Source organism: Ovis aries, chromosome 20 (assembly GCF_016772045.2).
Source record: "Ovis aries strain OAR_USU_Benz2616 breed Rambouillet chromosome 20, ARS-UI_Ramb_v3.0, whole genome shotgun sequence".
Classification (NCBI taxonomy): Eukaryota; Metazoa; Chordata; class Mammalia; order Artiodactyla; family Bovidae; genus Ovis; species Ovis aries.
Genome location: NC_056073.1, coordinates 3,838,458 through 3,855,985, shown reverse-complemented (window position 1 = coordinate 3,855,985; position 17,528 = coordinate 3,838,458). Strand labels below are relative to the sequence as shown.

Genomic DNA, 17,528 nt, shown 5'->3' with positions numbered 1-17,528 from the left:
CTTGCAAAGTATTTAGAATCGTGCCTATCACAGGTATACAGATGTTTATGTCCAGCCTGGGTGGTGGTAGTTTAGCTGCTAAGTCACGTCCAACTCTTGGACTCTTGCAACGCCGTGGACTGCAGCCTGCCAGGGTTCTCTGTCCACGGGATTCTCCAGGCAAGAATACTGGAGTGGGTTGCCATTTCCTCCTCCAATGTATAATCCATTTGTGTGTTAAAGTCATCTGTACTGTTCTGACAGATCTTCACCTGCCTCTATTTAGTTTTCAGACACACAGAGAAATCGCATCCTGGGCTTCAGGTTCCCAGTGCAAGGCTGTAGCTATGATATCAAATTCCTCCCATGCATAATGAACAGTACCTGCCCCCACCACACATGTGCTGAGCTGAATACAGATCCAGTGAGATGTTCTTACAGCCAAAGGGATTACTAAAAACAAGTCAGCATTTATTTTCTTGGTGAGTTCAAGCACAGAGAAAGGAAGCTTGGGCACAGTCACACTGTGTGCCACCAAATACCACCTCTCTTACAATTTTACAAAACTGTCTACAACCGCTCTGCACCTACAGCAACTGCCTTCCACAAGCGGAAAGCTAATTTCACTCTGCCATGCGATTCTCTGACCAGTGCTCAGTATTATGAGTAATACACAAAACTTCCATTAAAAACTCAGTGAGATCATGAGAAAAAAGTGAAATCATAGTCAAAATCCCCTTGATCGGCCTTCAAAGTGTTCTCCAGAACGAAGCCTTGGACTGGCCCCAACATTCTCGAGTGCTTTGTGTCCTGCCGCATCTCTCAACTATTTTGAAAGCCATGCACAGCGCTCGTGGAATGACGATCTGAAAGGCGTCTCACCTGTTGTCCGTTTAAGTAGCTCCAGGCCATTCAGCAGCGCCTGGTCTACATTTCGTTTTCTAAGCCGGATGTCCTCTTGCAGAACCTAAAATACAGGTACCATCCTGTTATCAGCTAATCTTAAGAGGATGTTAACTAGGCTTCACTTTTTTGAGTAAACACCTCACATTTTCAAATAGTCCTCACTGTTCTCGCATTCACCTCTCCTTGTTTCCGCACTGTGCCCGTGTCTCAGTCCATCTATCCTAATTCTCTCCCCCTACTCTACGTGGAGAGACTGGAGTACGGGTCAATGGTGGGCCTTTGTATACAATGATGAAATAATAAGATGAAAAATGAACAATCTGTTATTGGATAAACTGAACCTCTTCTTACATTACATGTGACTTAACTGAATAGAACACGCTCTCTATAAAATGGATAAACAACAAGGACCTCCTGTACAGTACAGGGAATGATACTCAATATTTTACAGTGACTTAGATGAGAAAGAGTCTGAAAAATAATATATATATATATAACTGAATTGGTTTACGGTGCACGTAAAACTAACACAGCACTGTGGATCAACTGTACTTCAACTTAAAAAAGGCCACTGTATACAAAGGCAATGTCTTTTTTGAGTACAGGAATTAACCTAAATCATAGCGAACATAAAATAATGCAGAAATAAAGAGAACTGAGAAAATAAGGTCAACTGAAATGAAACAATAAAATAAATCAAAATACCCGCAGCTCAGCCTGCTGTGTCCACAGCCCCTCGGGGCTGGAGTCCTGGACCGAGAGCCGCCTCAGCTTGTCATGCGCTTCACTCAGCCAGTTCATCAGCTCCACTTCATCTTCCCCAAAAATCTTAGCATTACACAGAGCCTGCTGCAGGAGCTCAGACCTGCTGTGGCTTTTCTCTTGAATCTCAATGTACCACACTTGGAAGGAGTCTAGTTTACTCTGCACCATATCTTTATCCTCCCTGGAGCTCAAAACCTTTAAAGACTGGCCAATGCTAACGGCCTGGTGTAAATGCTTATTGTGATGCAGGATGTCATCTTCTAAGGCCTAAACAAGGTTTAAAAAAGGGAAACAGAAAGAATGGACAAATAAAAATGACAACATAAATTGAACCAAAAGATGATACATGAAATGGGTGTCAGGTTGAACTGAGGCAACACACAATAGCACGTAACTCAAATGCATGTCATAAAACCACAAAGGAAAGGGACGACTGGATCCCACGAGCGTGCGATGGGAACCTTACTTTGTGTTGCTCAATCTGCTCCTCCAGCTTGGACGCCTGGGTTCCAACGGGCTCGCAGTTCGCCAGCCTCTTCTCTGTGGTCGACAGCCACTCGTTCAGAGGCTCTAAGGTTTCGTGAAACTGCTGCGCTACCACGGAGATACCTTCCAGCTGACGGTTCCTGAAAACGCGCCAACAGGAAGGTCATTCGGGGATGAGGAATGTGGGAAGCTGTCAACAGAACGCTTCACTCATGCTCCTGCACTCCGCTCCCAACACTTTTTGTAGAAAACGTCTAAGGTTAAAATTAAAACCTCTCACACTGAGAGGACAGTTTAAAATAGTTCTGTTCCCTGTGCTTCCCCTGCCAGGGTTCAATCTCTGGTTGGGGAACTAAGATCCCTCAAGCTACTCAGCATGGTGGAAAAAATAAAAGAAAAATCTATAAATCTTTTTTTTAAATGACAGTTCTATCAAATTCTCCTTTAATTTTTAAAACTGAACAAAGACCAACCTCAAGAACCTGAATCTTACGAAAGTCTTAAGTAACTCATCGTAATTCTTACAATAATAACAGTTATAATCTTAGTGATGTTATAATAACAATAGCAGCTATAATGATGATAATAATAGGTAATACGTACTGAACATATATTCTATGCTTTACAAATTAGTTAAATTCAGCCAGAGCACCAGTTATTGAGACTGCGTTAGTCAAATGGTCAAGATTAGATTCAAGTTTTGCAAAATAAAGCATCCCCGGCACTGAAATTACCAGTAATTCCTCTCCTCCTTTAAAAAGTATACTGTAAGGTATGTTTCCCCGAAGCAACAGTTATTATTTTATGGACTAAAAATATCATGAAAGAGAAGAACTATTTCTCTGACTTTTACAAAACAGAGTTTGAAATGCTTTTAGAAGACTCATGTTTCCTCCATTGAAAAGGTGCCGTGTAAGTTAAAACCTGCTTGAGTGGTCCTTGGTTTGCACTGAGGGCAAGTGATTGTGCTGGTCTGTATGTGGAGAACCTGATTCAGTATCCAATTCTGCCAGTCATTTCTGCTGGGACCAAGAGCTGCTGTCCTGACCTGTCATCATGTTTAATTCTTAGGAAACGACCTGATTTGAGACACGGATGTTCTTTGGGAACAAAGTGAATTATGAAAAGCTGGCACGTGCTGCAGAATGTACTGAGCTGGCCAAAAGGTTTGTGAGGGTTTTTCCATAAGATCTCACTGGAAAACCCAAATGAACTTTTTGGCCAACCTAACAATTTCTGTATCTTTTTATCACAAACCACATATGTATATATTTTTAAAACTTTCAGTTGAAACGCATTTCACCTTAAAAAAAAAAGAATAAATCACTATATTATTTTTAACTTCTGGATGATCACTATCTATGACTCTTCTTTCTAAATTCTATTAAATAGTATCTAATCCCCTAGAATGAATGGAAATAACTTCTGAGACTAGGTTTAATTGGCTGTGATTTTAAATTGTAAGGGGATCTATTAATTGGTGTGTGAATCACAATATGACCACAATCCCTCCACTCAATACCCCTGTGAGGAGGGCTAAGGAAAAGGACAGTCCTGGGAGGAAAGCAGAGATATTGGCTTTCGTTTGTTTTAAACAGTACTCAGCACCTCTCCCATGGCAGTGATAGCAATTCTAGCGCACTACACAGAAGGGATAACCTACTGATACATGTTAAAGGGAATGTGAAATTTCCAGCCTCCTTGGGAGCCCCTCACTCGCTTGTCCTAGAACAATGCCTCCGTCTACTCTGTCGTTCAAGATTAGACAAACCCTTCTCTGCACTAGCCTATTAAGAGTTCCAAGGAAGGTAGGAATGGGTGGAGACGCTCATTCTGTTCAGCGGGTCATCTGCTTCCAACCCAACCAGTATACACTCCAGTGTCGCAGTGACTTGACATGGCTCAGTGCAGCGTTAACAGAGAGAATGAGAAGCAACTATACTCCATATCCCAAGACAAATGGTAAACCAAAACGGGGAAGAATATTCTTAAAAGAATGTCCATATACATTCTCATATGAAGCGAAGTTGCTCAGCTGTGTCTGACTCTTTGAGATCCGATGGACTGTGGCCTGCTAGGCTCCTCCGTCCATGGAATTTTCTAGGCAAGAGTACTAGAGTGGGTTGCCATTTCCTTCTCCAAGGGATCTTCCTGACCCAGGGATTGAACCCAGGTCTCCCGAATTGCAGGCAGACGCTTTATCGTCCGAGCCACCAGGGAAGCCTACATTCGTATATATACGTACGTATATATATATATATTCACACACACACACATATGTGTACAATTGAGTCACTTTGCTACAGTACAGCAGAAATGAAAACAACATCATAAATCAAGTATACTTTAATAAAATAAAAAATTTAAAAAAGAAATATAGTGAAGCCCAATGGAGCCAGGCTCCAGCACCTCACCTTGCTAAGGTAAATGTCACGGCACCTTCCACTAGCCTCACATCCCAGACACCTCCCACTCCACCTTAAACCAGAACTCGGGACATCCCTGTGGGTCCAGCCGCTAAGCCTTCACACTCTCAGCGCTTCCACTGCAGGGGTGTGGCTTTGATCCCTGGCTTGGGAACTAAGATCCCACATGTCGCAGGGTGTGGCCAAAAATAAAATAAAATTAAGAAACTGAGGGCACCATTTAAAAAATATTATTAGACAGTCAAAACACAATTAGAAACAAAAATAGAAAAAAAAAAAACCGAGGTTGCCTGTCACCTCCCCACCCCAGGCCGGGTTCTTCCGACTCTCTGCTACCGTGACCCCCTGTGTGCAGGTTTCACTCTGAACCATCATATTTGTCCCTGCTCTTCAGTGGCCACCAAACCCTGCTACGGTCCTCCCTGAGGGTAGGGACGATCTGACAAGTGCACCCCCGGAACACCTGGCCCTGCCTGATGCGTGGCAGGCAGGCAATAACTGTGTTACAAATGAATGGATAAAGGACCCTGCGAGGGAAACACTGTTCTTAAAGAGTTGTAATAGGGACTTTCGTGGTGGTCCAGGAGGTAAGAATCCACCTTGTAATGTAGGGGACATGGGTTTGACCCCTGGTCGGGGAACTAAGATCCCAGACTCTGCAGAGCAACTAAGCCTACACACTGCGACTGCCTACTAGGCCCACGTGATGCAGCTAGAGAGTCAGTGCACCTCAGCAAAAGGTCCTGTGTGCCGAACCTGAGGCAGGTCGCAGCCAAACAAATAAACAAATAAAAAGAAACACAAAAACAAACACGAGTTGGGAAAGATCTGGGCACTACAAGACATCCCCAGCGGGGGAATGAGAAGAGAAGTACCACCACCGCTGTCCTCTCTGTTCACATACGTGACAAACACAGGCAAAGAGCAATCTGGAAATAAAGTAGGACCAAAATACGAGAAATCAGGACAAAAGCCACTGCCGCTCTTCCCAAAGCCTGGCAGCATTTACATTACCTCGCTTCAGCCTTACTAAGTAGCGCCTCCCATCGGCTATCCAGCAGACTCAGCTGTTTCAAAATCTTCACTTTATCCGGAGGTTCTGCCGTGGCGGCGATTTTCTCTCCTTCCCGTTTGATCACCTCCACAGTAGATTTGCGGTCATCCAGCAATCTTTGGAGAAGCTTAGGAAAAAATAGTAAATGAGAAAACAATAAATAAATGGAAAGAAACAAAGGACTAACTGTATAAACACATGCTTTCTAGCATGCTTTTGACATGTGACAAAAATAATTTTGCATGGATTCACATACAAAAGGATATGAGAAGCAGAGCTTTTTCAAAAATCTCATCCTATTTAATGATTCATTACTACTGTGTTAGACACTGTGGTAGAGGCTTTTCGCAGAAAATAAAATGAATATTGATAAGGCCACTAAACCATTCATTCTCAACTTTTTAATACAAGATAATGGGGTAGAAGGGTGCTGCTACTCAGGAAAACATCACTGCACTGGACGTGCAAAATCCTCATTACTATAATGAAATGGGAATGCCTAACACTCAATAATGATCTGTCCCACTGAGACAGTGAAGATCATTATAAATCATCATTATTTTCAAAACCTTTTCCCACGTTAAATAATCTACCACAGAAGGGAAGCTGAGACTCAGACCAGTTCACAAGTCAATGAGGCTGAAACCAGAGGCTCCTGGCTGCTTTGGGGAGGTAGGATAGCTCCTAAAATTCTTTATGAGGATAAAAACTAGAGCCTTTAAGTAGCATTTCCACAATGACCAGAGAGTGAAACATGTCAGAAGCCTTCAGAGTGGGCGAAAGAAGACTAACATTTCAGGACTGAGCAGCAGGAAAAAAAAGTCCAGTTCTTCATTTCAAGAAGCCTGGAAGGGAGTGTTTGACATGGGGTGCCAAAAATCAGGATTCCCTTCCTCCACTTAAACGAAACAAGCATTTCAGCAATAAGTGCCATCCCCAGGCCCCACGTGCAGAGTGGTGAGCAAGGCACGGCACATGGAACGCTGAACACCACTGCTGCCTGAAGCTGCCCCTGACTGACCCTGGAGGACCAGGGCCACGGACAGGCACCCGGGGACAACACGCCGCCGGGAGGGTGTCCTACCACTGCACTTCGCCGCCAAGCCCACTCTGCTCCGTGTTACGCAGCAGCCTGGATGGGAGGGCGGTTTGGCGGAAAACGGATGCATGCGTGTGTATGGCTGAGTTCCCTTGCCGTCCACCTGAGACCATCACTACACTGTGAATCAGCTATGCTCCAATACAAAACAAGAAGCTTAACAGCAATTTAAGAGAGACCACCACATAGGAGGGGAGAGGAACAGGGCCCAAGAGAAGGGGAAGAGACGTCCTCTCTTGACACAGGTCAGAGATCATAAAATCAAAGTACAACAGGTAGTTTAGGCAGTAAAGGGAACAATTAAATGGATTACTTTCAGTAAACTTTGATGGATAGCTTCTAGCAATTAAGAGCAAAATCGACAGACAGGTTTCGTTGGCTAAGCCTTGTTCATTAACTCTGGGTAAATACTAAAGGTTTAAATTAAATCATGAATGGTAATAGTCATATTATTTTATTCAACATCATATTATATATTTATATTTATTACATTATAGGAATTACACATTATATTTTATTACATATTATATGTATCAATTTTTTTCAAAAACCAAACAAATGCAATGTGTTTCCTCTTATGTTTCTTTATTCCTTACCTCTAAATCTATTTCTAATTAGTTAATTTCTCAAGATACTAAAGTCTTCAAAGAATTTTCAGAGAGAGTAGTACTGGATGCCAAAACCCAACCAAGCCTCTGAATCCATTCCTTTTTTTAAGCGTGTTGTCTTTTTAAAGGTAAACCTTATCAATGCACTGTATTCCAGGAGCCCCCCACTGCCATGCGTCATTTCAAGCCGTGGACGACACAGATCAATACTGGACAGGTCATTAATGCTTCCCAAGACCACAGAAGTTGTAGGTGTGGCGCTAAGGAGTCAGCATCCCTCTAAGGAGTGTCTTTCCAACTGGGTCCTGTATGTGCAGCGTCAAAAGACACAAGAGCCCAGTTCCGAACGCAGGGATCAACTCTCTGCCTCGTCAGTACAGGCTGAACCATAATAAACTGCCCCCACTGACCTCATACAACAGACAACTGCATGTGCACCAAGCCAGCACATCAAAGAACCGTGACATCTCTGTTCGAAGTCACCCTTTCACTGAGTGAGGTCGCCCTTGAGTGCACTATTTTTCAAAAAAATTGTACACGTCCCCTCTCCACTTAGCACTTACTGTCCCCAGCTCTACCCTCTCTCTTCCCAGTTTTTAGCTCCCACCCGGCTTTATTTATCAGTGGCCAAGGTTAACACTAATTGCTTACTTTTGTTTTCTGTCTCTCTCTCCCTGTTCTTCCCTTCCCACTAACACTTAAACTTGATGAGGAACTTCTATGTTTTTTATTTGACGGTATAGCTCCGGCACCTGCAAGGATGACTGACCTGTGGCAGATGGTGGACAAATATTTGTTGAATGACTAACAAAACAAGGTCTAGAACATGGATTACTGGTTAATGAAGACATCCTATAAATACAGACAGAGTCACAAGGTAAACGTTTACTCTCGTTACTAAGGTGTAACCGGAAACAGGATGCGCGCTCTGCTAACTCACCTTCTGCTCCTGTATCTGGGCCTTCACCACCTTGAACTCGGCGGACGGGGCTTTCTGATTGGCCACGAGCTCCTCGGTGTCCCCCATCCAGCCGAGCAGGGACTCCAGGGCGTCCTGGAAGCGCCCGCAGTGCAGCAGGGCCTCCTGCAGCTGGGCTGCCCGCTGGGCCACCTGCAGAGCCAGGGCCTCAGTTACCACCACGCTCGGAGAACCCGCACACGCCCGCCAGCCCACCCCGCCCACTGACCACAGATTCTCTCTTCCTTCTCGTTTAAAACTTACTCAAGGCACTGCTCGTGGGCAGGATACAGACAGAAAGGAGACGAGCTCATCAGCAAGTCAGCCTAAGATAATGTTACTCTCAACTCATCAATGCCAAAGGGGAGGACTCTTGGATTTTGGATGTATCCAATACACCGATGATTAGCAAAGAACGGTTCAAATATTTTAAGGTTACTGAAAGAAACAGTGCCTTTTTCATTTTTACCATTATCCATGGGGTTCCATTATTCCCTACACTGAAAATCAAGGATAATAATTTTTTTTAAGACTAAGATTAAAAAAAAAAAAGTTATTTAATAGAGAGAATCAGAATTACATTCACCCACACAAAATAACTATGAAGTATCCAATTAAATTCTGTGAGCTCCAAGCTCTATAGAGGCTTTTCTTAACAAGACAGGGCCTTTGTCCTCCAGTAAATGGAGTCTCTGTGTCCCACACAGAGATACCCTATCGCCCCCTCAAAGGTCTTTTCTTTTTGGACTGAGCAAGTACTTGGCAAGACAGTTTAAGTACCATGGAATATATTTATACCTGACACTGCGTCCCCGTTTGTGTGAGTAGCACTATAGTATGAATCAGACTCTAAAGAAGGATAAATGCTGTCCTGAGATCTGGCCACCAAGGAAGATTTCGGAGCAGGAAAAACTCCAAAAACAATTCCCTCCAGCATCAGACGAGCCCTGCCATCTCAAAACCCTTTCCTGATCATTTCTGTCACATAAAGAGCTGCTGTTGTGTTTCAGCATCGTATCCTTCAGCTATCAGAGTTACTTTCCAGGGTTTTCTGTCACGCACATTTGGGAAACGGGGGGATCTTCATTTCATCCCATGACATTTGGACTCAGCGATCTACAGTGAGGTGCAAACCCTCAGTCCAGGGCGGACAGACACACGGCTGCACTGTGTGGCCTGTTACACAGTGCGGAATGAGTTGCTGATGAGTGAAAATTAGGTTTCACATAAGAAGTGAGATTTCCAAGTTCTCTGGAAAATAAGGAGGCCATTTGGCAGCGGGGAGCCCAGGCCCCTGGGTGGCACTAATCTGAGGCGCCAAGCAGCCCCCACGCCCTCAGAGGTGTGTGCACGGTCCCAGCCCAGGGCAGAGGACCTGGCCACGGTCCAGACAGGGCCCGCCTCACCCGGCTCGCTGCCTGCGTCTGCGCCCCCAGCCCTGGGGACACCTGGGATGGGCCACAGGTCACAGGGCAGCCAAGGAGCAGGGAGGGCAGGGAGGCTGGCTAGCGGACACAGGACTGGGGGTCCCAGCAAACGCTGGCGAGCAATCTGCAGGAAGGACAGGGAGGGAGCGCCACCCCACCTTCTCGTTGAGGGTCTTCCAGCGTGCGCCGGCGTCGTCCAGGTCGCGCTCCAGGGCCTCGGTGCTGGCGCCCTTGCCGGCACTCTGGATGAGGCCCTGCCCCAGCCAGTTCACATCCTGATGCTTCACCTGCAGGGGTTCAATCTCTTCCTTTTGGAACACCTACATTTGAAAGAACAATAATTCTCTGAATCAGTGTACCTAACAGTCACCAAATACAAACATCTGTTCAAGCAGCTGGTATGGATTATTACAGATAAAGATAATCCTGGTTGCCTAAATCATGTGTTGCTGCCTAGTCTGTCTTACAAATACTAGTAAAAAACTAAACATAAATTCATAATATTATCAGAACCACTAAGAAATATTCAGGAATGATATTCTAGCTGCATTTCACCAGATTACCTATGAAACGAAAACAAGAGTGGACATGTCTTCCCTATCGCTTCATTATCACAGCACTAGGACTCTCCTATCACTCCAATTTAACTAGTAAAAAAAAGGTTTAGAGTGGCATTATTTCATTCTTTTTTTTAATGTCATTTGCAGCAACATGAATGCAACTAGCAATTATTATACTGAGAAAGTCAGAAAGAGAATGATAAATACGGTATGATATCACTCACACACAGAATCTAAAATACGACACAAATGAACGTATTTACAAAGCAGAAACAGACTCAGACACAGAGCATGGACTCGTGGTTGCCGAGGTGAGAAGGGCGGACTGGGACTTCAGAGTCAGAAGATGCAAGCTATTACCCACAGAATGAATAACAACCGAGTCCTGCTGTACAGCACATGCAACCCTTCTCAACATCCACTCCATAACGAAAAAGAACAGAAAAAAAACAACATGTACACCTATATGTATCCGTGAGTCACTCTGCCGTACGCTAGAAATCACCCACTGTAAATCAACTATGCTTCAATTCAAACCGAGGCTCTGTGACAACCTGGAGGGGTGGTCAGGGGATGGGAGGGAGGCACAGGAGGAGGGGACGCGTGTGTACCTATGGCTGATCCATGCTGACGGATGGCAGAAACCAACACAATCCAGCAATGATCCTCAATTAACAACAAATAAAAAGTAAGATGGATAACAACAAAAGTCCTACTGTGTATCACAGGGAAGCATATTCAGTATCCTGTGATAAACCCTAATGGACAAGAATATGAAAAAGTGTACCTATATAACTGAGTCACTTTCCTGCATAGTAGGAATCAACACAACATTATAACTCAACTATACTTCAATAAAATAACTTTTTAAAGAGCAAAAAAAAAAAAAAAAAGGAAAGAAAAGAAAAGTACAGAAAATGCCAAGTAGCAAGATGGTAAGATGGGCCTTCCCGGACAAGAATCCTTATGGGCTCTTCTAAGGAGGCCTGCTGCTAGCTGGCAAATGACACTGGAGCCTCAACTGGAAATGGGGGTCACTGACAAGAAGATGAGCTGAGCCAGAGGGGCCACACACAGGGACACAGACGGCATAAAGAGGCAGGCAGCGCTGCAACAGCGCGGATGCCCACACGCCCAGCCCCTCAGCCTCTGCCAAGGCGCCAGCGGGCGTACAAGAGGCACAGAGGCCTCCCCACCGGATCCCAGCACTCGTGGCTTACACGGCCACTCTGCACCCCCGTGGGCCCTGCCTGCACTGTCGGCGGCTTTCCAGCACGTCCCGGCCAACCCTCCAGCCCACCCAACTTATAGGCCGCACTGCCTGCAACCGGCAAAGTATCTAACTAATGTGTTAAAGAGCAAAATGCAAGTTCCACGAAAACACCAATTTGTTTTCCTTAGAGCTGCTCTATTTCCTGGGCCTACCACAGTACCTAGCTTGTAATATGGACCCAGTATAGAAAATTGTATTGCTATCTTGGGGTGGGTGATGATCATTCCTCAACAGATAATACTGTACATCAACTCTTTCATAGATAACACCAATGCTTTTAATATAGGGCTTGAAGGTGTCACGAGGACAATAAACTCATTTAACTAAGGGAGGAAAGCTTCAGCTGGAGATTAAGGGAAAACAAGGTTTGGGGTGCTGAGTCATTATACGACATAAATATAACCGTCCAAGTGAAAGAATAAACAGAATATAGGAAAACACAATAAAAGCAAATATCAAAATAGGAGTTGAGAAAAAACTACAGGCACAGCATGGAAACTAATTTTGAAAGATAGAGAGGCTGCCAAACTCCCCAGACTTTGGCCCAGGCCAGCGTATGTCTGGGCTATAGTATGAATGAGTACATTAAAGGAGAGCAAACAAAAAATGCACAATCACCTCTTCTAAAAGTCCCCTTTCAGCAAAAAGCCCATTTTCTGACAGTTTCCACACTAGCTAACTGTTTCTATAGAACAATACTCAATATAAAAAGTCAATTACACACAAAGAATTATAGGAGTTCCCCAAATAACTGGGACAAATACATAAAACTCTTCATAATTTTTAAAAGGCATTAGTGTACCTAATAAGTCAATAGAAACACTGCAAATTAGTGAAAACAGAATTCCGCCGTATGATCTTACTTCTTTTTCTATACCACTTTCCAAGTTACTATTTCTAGGAAAAGCTGGAGATAGGTTTTACTATTTACCAAAAAAAAAAAAAAAAAAAAGAGGGGGAGGAAAACAGCTACATTTTTAATTCCCGGAACTTGTCTGGTACATAAGGATTGAGGAAAAAGTTTTATTCTCCCCCATAGCTAGTTTTCAGGGCAAAAAACAACAAAACTAATAAAAATGTTCCAGTAAATTGTCTTAACCTCTGGTCTTGGTTTGAAAGAAATGAATTTCAGGGTTGTCTATCAGCATAGTTCTGGTTGAGGCTGTAGTAATTTTCAAAAGTGCTTCCCAAGATTCACTAAGGGTTAAAAAAAAGAAAAACTACTAAAGAATCTATATACTCCTAAGAGTTTAATTACTTTCTACAAATAAACTGCAAAATCCTTTATAGTAAGCAAATAAACACTAAGCTCTCAAACTAGCACACCATTCAATGCAAGGAAAGGGCATGGCTAATTAGATCAATTATTTCACAGACTGATAGCATCCAAAAGCCTTATCTCTCAGTAACAAAATACCTAGGAAGAGAGACTCTCCCTAAGGCTAACCCTCAAGCATACAAACACAAGAGAAGCCTAAAATAAAGTAAAATTACCTCTGAGGCAAAGTTTACCAGAAGAGCTTAGGAAAAGGACCAAAATAGCTGAACTTCAATCTAAGTGGGAAGAAAAAAATTACAGGCTTGACAACCGATGTCTCCCTATGACAAGGCTGCACCCTTCACTCAGCACTTAGCAAAAGGGAAGGCGGGCTTCGCGGACTGCAGAAGGCAGCACAACTGCTTCTCCCCGAATGCAGAGCTGCAGAGAGAACACTTTCAACACGTGCAGAGAGTCCTCAGCTTGAGGAGAGCACTTCTCAGACCACAACAATGGAACACTGTGTTTGCTCCTTCCTAAGCCCCTTCAAGCTTAATAAATCCCATATAACTGCCCTTAAGTGGCAGGACCTTAAACCACAATTTGTGGAGACGCCTAAGCTTAACATGAATTCACAGTGGAGGGGGGGCATTCAAACGAAGGGGAGCAGCCACCATCCTACCACCAGGAGCAGGAACGCAACCAGCTGGCAGTGGTCATGCTCCTCAGGAACCATCCCTAATTAGCCTGCAGTGATCGATGGATCAATGTCTGCCATCTGGCTGGGTACCAGTCAACCACCCCTTGCCCCCACCTACTGCACCCCAGCCAGAGACAAGACGGGACTGACACCAGTGTCAGAGACACCGGTGACCGCTTGATGGCAAATTTCCCATCCCTGTTAATTACCTGAGCAGAGTGAAAGCCATTACAGACAGGGTCCAAGGTTCCTGCCTGGGCCCCTGTTTTCCGGGGAGCGGCCTGCTTTCTTACCGCTCTGAATTGTGAGGAGCATGGCTCACAGGTTGCCTCCATCTCCTGGACAGAAAGGGGAGCCTCCACATCATCTTGGGATGCTACGTTGGATTCTTCTGAATCGTACTGTGTCAATAACGTCAGATTTTCCACTAAACTCGTGCCGCCCCAATCGACGACATTTCCCCCCAGATCTGTGCGAGAGACAGCCAGCTCCTCGGGAGAGTCTCCCACAAATTCCCTCTTTTGGGCGGTGCTTTGGAATTCTCCTGATCCGTAGGTTCTTCCTTCTTCTCTAGGGTTAGAAATGCACTTGTTTTCTCCCTCTCTTGGCAGAATGAATGAACCACCCTGAAGAGTGCTCTCTCTGACATCATCCTGCAGGCAGCTGTTTTCACCACGGATTTCCCTTTGACTGTGGACAGGTTTCGCTTCCTCTGGTGGAAAAGCATCATGAAAAATCATCTTGAAGTTGTCATCAAGGTGGGTGCTTCTGCATGAAAGCAAGGGGATCTTCTGCTCGCTGATGGAATTAACAGAAAAAAAGGGTCTGTGTTGCTCTGCGGTGTGAGCATCTTCCACAGAAGACAGGCTTCTGATTTGGGACGGGTCTCCGGGGAAAAGACGCTGCCTTCCCTCCCTCTCCGCCGGAGGGCTGCACAAGCCAGAGTCGTCCTCCTCCGACGTGAGAGAGCTAGTAGCCCCTCTGCACTTGCCAGCCTTGGCAACAGCATCTGACAGATCAGCAGGTTCAACAAAAGAGCTTTCACTTTTGTTTGCATAATCCACAAAATTGGCCGGGACGAACATTCGCCACGACCGTCTATGCTCTTTCTTTTCCGCATGGGATTTGGCTTTGGGTAAGCCTGTGCTCCGAATGATGTCGCTATTGAGTTTGAGGGCATCAAAGATCATCTTTTCATCGAGCTTGTGGGCTTCACGGCCTCTCAGCTCAAATGCACTGGAAGAAGCAAGGGGACCGTTGGAGCACAAAGAGCTGACATCCAGTGTTCGGTGACTGTAGGGTAAAGTCCGGTCTGTGAAGTGCCTGGAAGACAGGCTGCCCTTGGAACCCGAGTCAATCTGCTCATTCAGCCTAACCGTGTCGTAGATAGAGCGCTGGGGGACATAGCAGTCCTCGATGTTGAGATCCTCCTCCTCCTCACCTTTCCCTACGCAAGGGGGATTCTGACGTAAACAGTCTGGTCTGCTCAGCGGCTTCCCCATCTCGGAGCCCGTTACAACAAACAGTGCAGCTCTTGACGCAGAAAGTGGGAAATAAGGCCAGGCATGTTCCAGAAAAGCATACTTCTGAACAGAACTATAAAGTGCCTCCAGCCCAAAGATGCATCACAGATGAGGGGCTGAAGGCCAGCAGCAGGGCACCAGTCCACGTGCAATCCTCCCTTTACCTGGTTGTGTGAGAATGATTCTCAAAAATAAAGTGCATCCAACAGCAGAGAACAGAAGTCTCCTCCCCAGCCTCTGGAAGTTCCCTTTCACATACTCCAAAACACAGAAAAAAGAAAACAAATAACACATTTATCAGTGGCTCAAACACTCAGAACATTCCATTGTCGGTCCATTTCCCTTTTTATTCTAATTCTGCATCTGAGATTTCCAGATTACAATTTCCCCAGGAGCAAGCATCTTTATCCGCAGAGTGTCAATTTCAGCAGAGCTCTGGTTAATTGTAATCCACTTAAACACAGCTTGCAAAACTCCATCTCTTATAAATAAACCAAGGTTCAGAAATTTTAAAACACTTGGAGACTTAAGAGACCACGGACTATTCCGATGAAGGCACAGATCAAGTCTTCAGAGAAAAATAAGTCTAACACACTGTAAGAAAGTTCAAATTTTCTTTTACTCTTTTTGGGAGTAGCTATAAATAATCCTGATTCGAAAGACAGGCTCTTCCCATATTAAGCGTCTTCGAGGCTATTCAGAATTATCCAAAGAGGAAAAAAATAGGCTTTTGGAAGGCCAGGCCGGCACAGTCTAGCAACCATTCGAAGTAAATAGACAGCATGGTGTAGCATAAACTCCACTTAGAGGGAAAAAAAAAGTCATTGTCAAAGAGTCTTATCTGATCTTCCTTAAGACAGCTGATTCCACCTGAGGTCCCCGCAGTGGAGAGGAGCCCCGCGCTTCCTCGGAGGCTGGGCAGCCGCACGGCGGGGCGGCGGGCGGGCGGGCGGGCGTCCCGAGCCTGGGCGCTCCGGGGGCGCATCTGCCGCGCGCCCCTCGCCGAGGCCCGGGGCCCGCTCCGCCGCTACGCGCTCCCGAGACCCGGCTCGGCGGGCATGTGCCCAGGACTCCGGCCTCGGCCGGCCGGGCGCCCGCAAGCCTTTCAGGGGGAGGTGCCCAGAGGCGGGCGGCGGGAGGCAACCGCCGGGCGGTGACATCAGCGCGAACCAGACCCGGCCCGGGGGCGCGCGGCGGGCGCGGGGGCGCGGCCGGCCGGCGGGGCGGGGGCCACCTCCGCGCGGACAGCGGGCCCGCGGGAACCGCGCCCCACCCCACCCCGGGGAGAGAAACGGGGAGTCGGGCTCACCCGCCCGCCGGGAACCACTCTAGCGGCGCCGCTGCGGCGGGCTCGCAGATGAAGGCACAGATCCAGTCTTCAGAGACCCCTTCGGGTCTGCGACGTAGAGCGCGCATCACTTTCAAGTTGGACCTCCTGTCGTTCTTTTTAAAAGCCCAAGTTCAAGTCGAACTGTTCTCCGGAGGAAACCACTCCTTAGGGTATGGAGCCCTGGGCACCACGGACGTGGATATGAGCCGTTACTAATAACTATGCATGCCTCTCGAGGTTACTGCAAGGCTTGGGCTAAGATCAAGCGTGGTTAAGCGGCTCTGGATATTTCATTAACAAAATCACAGCCAGGGAGTTTTATCCACTGAACAAACACTCTTTAAATAATACTGTTTGAAAATTAACACAGCAAGCCAAACCTCAGCCTTTGGCGCAGGGAGAAAATTTCACAGTTTCATTTAAGTAAACTAAGATCTATCCATTCTTTATTTTATGAAATAAGCAATCATGCCAGAATAGCAGATAGAGGGCAGATTTTCTTTCCTCAAACTCACAAAATAATCTTTCGAACATAAATAAAACTGTGCTCGCCCCAAGTGAAGACAGGTCTAGTAAAAACCACAGTAAACTTCTCTGATAACTTAACAGAAGAGATGTGGGAGGGGCCTTTTGTACCTTTCATGAGAAAATGATTCCAAAATGATTTTTTATAAACGTAAGAACTGAATCTTAAAAAAAAAAAAAGTCTCTCCATAACCAGAACTCTATAGGCAACATACTCATTCAACACTTATTAGATGCAACTCGTATTAAGTTGGAAAAAATATATACATAGCCAACTATAAGGGATAATATACATAATACACTACCCATCAACACAATAATATCAAAGCCCACTCTTCACGGTCAAGAAGTGAAATATCTCAGCAAGCACTTGATTCTATCTGAGCACACAGGCTGTTCTGCTGCCTGGATAATAAGACAAAGAAAACCCGCCCACAGTTACCGTGTTTGAACAATGAGTCGGGCACCAGGCCACAATCAGCAGAGATGGAGGGACTGACTGCCAGCTGCCACGACCTTCCTTACGCAAGTAGCTCCTGGGAAGCTACCCACTCGTGGCTATGTGAATAAGAAAGTTTCCACGGAGTGTGGACCAGAGTTGCTCACAGAACTTTTCCTAAGAAACAATGGCCCTACTTCCAGGCCCCGTAG

The 17,528-nt window shown here is 45.5% G+C and overlaps 1 protein-coding gene across 34 annotated transcripts in view; it reads right to left on the bottom strand.

The window, feature by feature from the left end:
• DST (dystonin) overlaps window positions 1–17,528 on the bottom strand; it is a 524,163-nt gene that overhangs the window by 73,539 nt on the left and 433,096 nt on the right. For 30 of the 34 annotated variants that reach the window (XM_060403014.1, XM_060403015.1, XM_060403016.1 and 27 more), the window contains 6 exons: window positions 9,867–10,028; window positions 8,264–8,434; window positions 5,577–5,743; window positions 2,117–2,276; window positions 1,591–1,917; window positions 862–946 (listed from right to left, as the gene is read on the bottom strand). In XM_060403014.1, coding sequence (XP_060258997.1) covers window positions 862–946; window positions 1,591–1,917; window positions 2,117–2,276; window positions 5,577–5,743; window positions 8,264–8,434; window positions 9,867–10,028 — 1,072 coding nt within the window. The remainder of the gene's footprint in view (window positions 1–861; window positions 947–1,590; window positions 1,918–2,116; window positions 2,277–5,576; window positions 5,744–8,263; window positions 8,435–9,866; window positions 10,029–17,528) is intronic. The other 4 variants (XM_060403003.1, XM_060403005.1, XM_042237548.2 and 1 more) reach the window with 1 other exon arrangement.